At 42.8% G+C, this 3150-nt stretch overlaps 1 protein-coding gene across 3 annotated transcripts in view; it reads left to right on the top strand.

Moving 5' to 3' along the window:
* Positions 1-3150, top strand: part of TAB3 (TGF-beta activated kinase 1/MAP3K7 binding protein 3) — a 44790-nt gene that overhangs the window by 14587 nt on the left and 27053 nt on the right. Inside the window, exons 2-3 of one of the 3 annotated variants that reach the window (XM_019524897.1) lie at positions 1476-2610; positions 2791-2928. In XM_019524897.1, coding sequence (XP_019380442.1) covers positions 1476-2610; positions 2791-2928 — 1273 coding nt within the window. Of the gene's footprint in view, positions 1-1475; positions 2929-3150 lie in introns of all 3 variants that reach the window. The other 2 variants (XM_019524898.1, XM_019524896.1) reach the window with 2 other exon arrangements.

The raw sequence follows: 3150 nt of genomic DNA, 5'->3' as shown, positions 1-3150 counted from the left end.
TCCAATCATTGGGCACTTCACCAGAGCACGAGGAGTTCTCAAAGATCTGTGCCAGGGGCTGGGCTATGATGCTCGTCAGGTCCTTGAGTACACTGGGGTGTAAACTGTCAGGGCCGGCTGACTTGAAGGTATCCAGCCTGTCGAGGTGTTCCTTCACGAGGTCAGCATTGAGGGAGGGTAAGGAATCTCCCTGACTCGGACCTCCCTGTCCCATAGTGGGCAGGGGTGTCCCATGGGACTGATGAAAGAACAACACAAAGTACCCATTTAGCAAGTTGGCTTTTTCCTGGGCATTGGTTGTCAGTTGTCCTATCTGGTTTAGCAGGGGTCCAAAGTTGCCCTTGCTTTTCCTCTGGCTCTCTACATATGTCAAAAAGGACTTTTTATTGTCCTTGATATTTGTAGCTAGCTGGAGTTCTGTCGCAGCTGTGGCTTTCCTGGTTTGCTCCCTGCAGGTCCAGACCAGTGCAGAGTATTCCTCATTGGAGGTGGATCCAGTCTTCCATTCTTTGTAGGTCTGTCTTTCAAGATGCAGGAGGTCCACTAGTTCCCTGGAGAGCCAAGGGGGCTGCTGTGTCCTTTTGCTGCCTTTCCTCTGAGACGGGATAGATTTTGCTTGCGCTTCCAGGATCGCTTCCTTGAGGAGCAACCACTCATCCTGAACTCCCCTCCCCTTTGGGTTGTGGCCCTTTTTAATCTTTTAACGCTTTAAGAAAATGTGTCTCAAGTCTCTGCATATGTATTTATCAGCTTGGTTATCCTTCTGAATATTTGTCATATCTACATTGTCCTCATGATAAAGAAATCCTTGAAATAAGTGTGCTAAAGAAAGAGATGAAGTCCAGGAATCAGGGGCAGGCTATTGCAAGGGAAGTTGAGCAGAATACAAATTTATATATTAAGGGAAATTCTAAAACCTGTAGTTTAATGTTTCACTTTATTTTTAATTACCAGTAAAAGAAGTAGCAAACCTATATTTAACTGGTATTTTGATTAGAAAATTAGTAACTATTGAGGTTTGGCTATAACATACTATATGATGGAAATATTTATTTTTGAATGCTGTAAAGGTTGAGGTTGTGAGAGAGTTTTCACGTGCAGAGTTTTTTCTCATTTGAAATAGAATTAATTATATGCAAATATGATTTCCTTGAGAGAGAGACTTTTCAGGAATGAATGTCAAAGCACTAACTGTTACCAGGTTCTGTTTCCCTTAATTGGACTTGCTAGATTTTATGTCTGTCACTCAGTAGGCAGTGTTATCATAGGGTTTCACCGCAGGCTACTTGAGCTGTTAGGGATTATCTTTAATTTATTTCAGGATTCATAGCTATGCCAGCTATCATGATAGGTTATCCTTAACATATTCAAGCTAGGCTTAATTGGAGCTTCAGTTGAATATATGGTGAGTTATATAGTCAGTTAGTGTTGCTAAAAGTAATTTGAAAATAATAGGTGTCAATTCTTGCTCCTAGAACAACAACAACCTTGATGCCTGTTGTCGAGTCCTTGCACAGGAGAGCAACAAATACTTATATATGGAGTACCATAGCCCTGATGACACCAGAATGAATAGGAATCGCCTTTTGCACATTAATCTGGGTATCCATCCTCATACCAGCTATCATGGAGGAGATGGAGCTCAACTTAATGGTGGTCGTACACTGGTACATAGCTCAAGTGATGGACACATTGATCCACAACACACAGCAGGTAAACAGCTGATATGCTTAGTTCAAGAGCCGCACTCTGCTCCAGCTGTTGTGGCTGCTTCTCCGAATTACAATCCATTTTTCATGAATGACCAGAATAGAAATGCAGCTACTCCACCTCCACAACCACCTCAACAGCCATCTTCCATCCAACCAGGAATGAACACGTCTGCTATGCAAGGCCCTCCTCCTCCTCCATATATGCACGTACCTCGATACAGTACAAATCCGATTACTGTTACAGTATCACAGAACCTCCCCTCTGGACAAACTGTACCCAGAGCTTTACAAATTCTTCCACAGATTCCAAGCAATCTTTATGGGGCTCCTGGTTCTATATATATAAGACAGACATCTCAAAGTTCTTCAGGACGACAGACTCCTCAAAATACACAATGGCATTCATCGCCACAGGGCCCAGTTCCACATTATGCTCCACGTCCTCTGCCTGTATATCCACATCAACAGAACTACCAACCTTCTCAGTATTCTCCTAAGCAGCCCCAGATGCCTCAATCAGCTTTTAGATCACCGCCTCCTTCTCAGTGTCCTTCTCCTTTTGGATCACCTCAGCACCAAGTGCAGTCTACTCAGTTAGGCCATCAGAGCTCACATGTGTTTATGCCTCCTAGTCCTTCAACTGTTTCACCCCATCCATATCAACAAGTGCCCCCAAGCTGTCAAAAATTAGGTGGTCATTCAGTTTCTTACCTTCCTTATGGTGGACCTAACTTATCCAAAGGTTCCATGAACAAAATAGAAATTACAGTTGAGCCACCACAAAGACCGGTGACTGCAATGAATAGAAGTCCTTCACCAATAAGTAGTCAACCATCTCAACGAAACCAGCACCCACTATATGCAGCCACTACTCCGCCTTCCGGCTCACCTTCGAGAGGTATGTCGGGTCAACCAAAACATCCGTTTAGTGTTAATCCAGTATATATTACCTACACACAACCAACTGGACCTACAGGTGCACCAACACAATCTCCCCGGGTAATGGTATCTCAGCCAAACCCAACAGTTTTTAAAATCACAGTAGGTCCAGCACCAACTGAGAATCTGTTAAATTTAGTGGACCAAGAAGAGCGTTCTGCAGCACCAGAACCTATTCAGCCCATTTCAGTAATGCCAGGATCTGGAGGAGAGAAAGGATGCCATAAATACCAGAGGAGTTCTAGTTCTGGATCAGATGACTATGCTTATACTCAAGGTAAACTTGTTAACTTCTAACTGAATGAAACTTGAAAAAAATTGTCTTTAAAATGCAGCTTTAAATTTATTCATCTGCTGCAAAATGGTGAATATTGAGCCTATTCAGAAAACCATAGGTGAATTCTCTGGATGCTTTAGTGGGAAATATTGATGTATTTCTTAAATTTGAATGTTATACGTATGAGTTGGTGAGATTGGTTGTCCATGTTGGAGTGGCTTG

The sequence above is a fragment of the Gavialis gangeticus genome, unplaced genomic scaffold (genome assembly GCF_001723915.1).
Source record: "Gavialis gangeticus isolate Ggan-Ray unplaced genomic scaffold, GavGan_comp1, whole genome shotgun sequence".
Taxonomy (NCBI): Eukaryota; Metazoa; Chordata; order Crocodylia; family Gavialidae; genus Gavialis; species Gavialis gangeticus.
The sequence above is the reverse complement of the archived record's forward strand: the minus strand, read 5'-3'. Positions and strand labels throughout refer to the sequence as shown.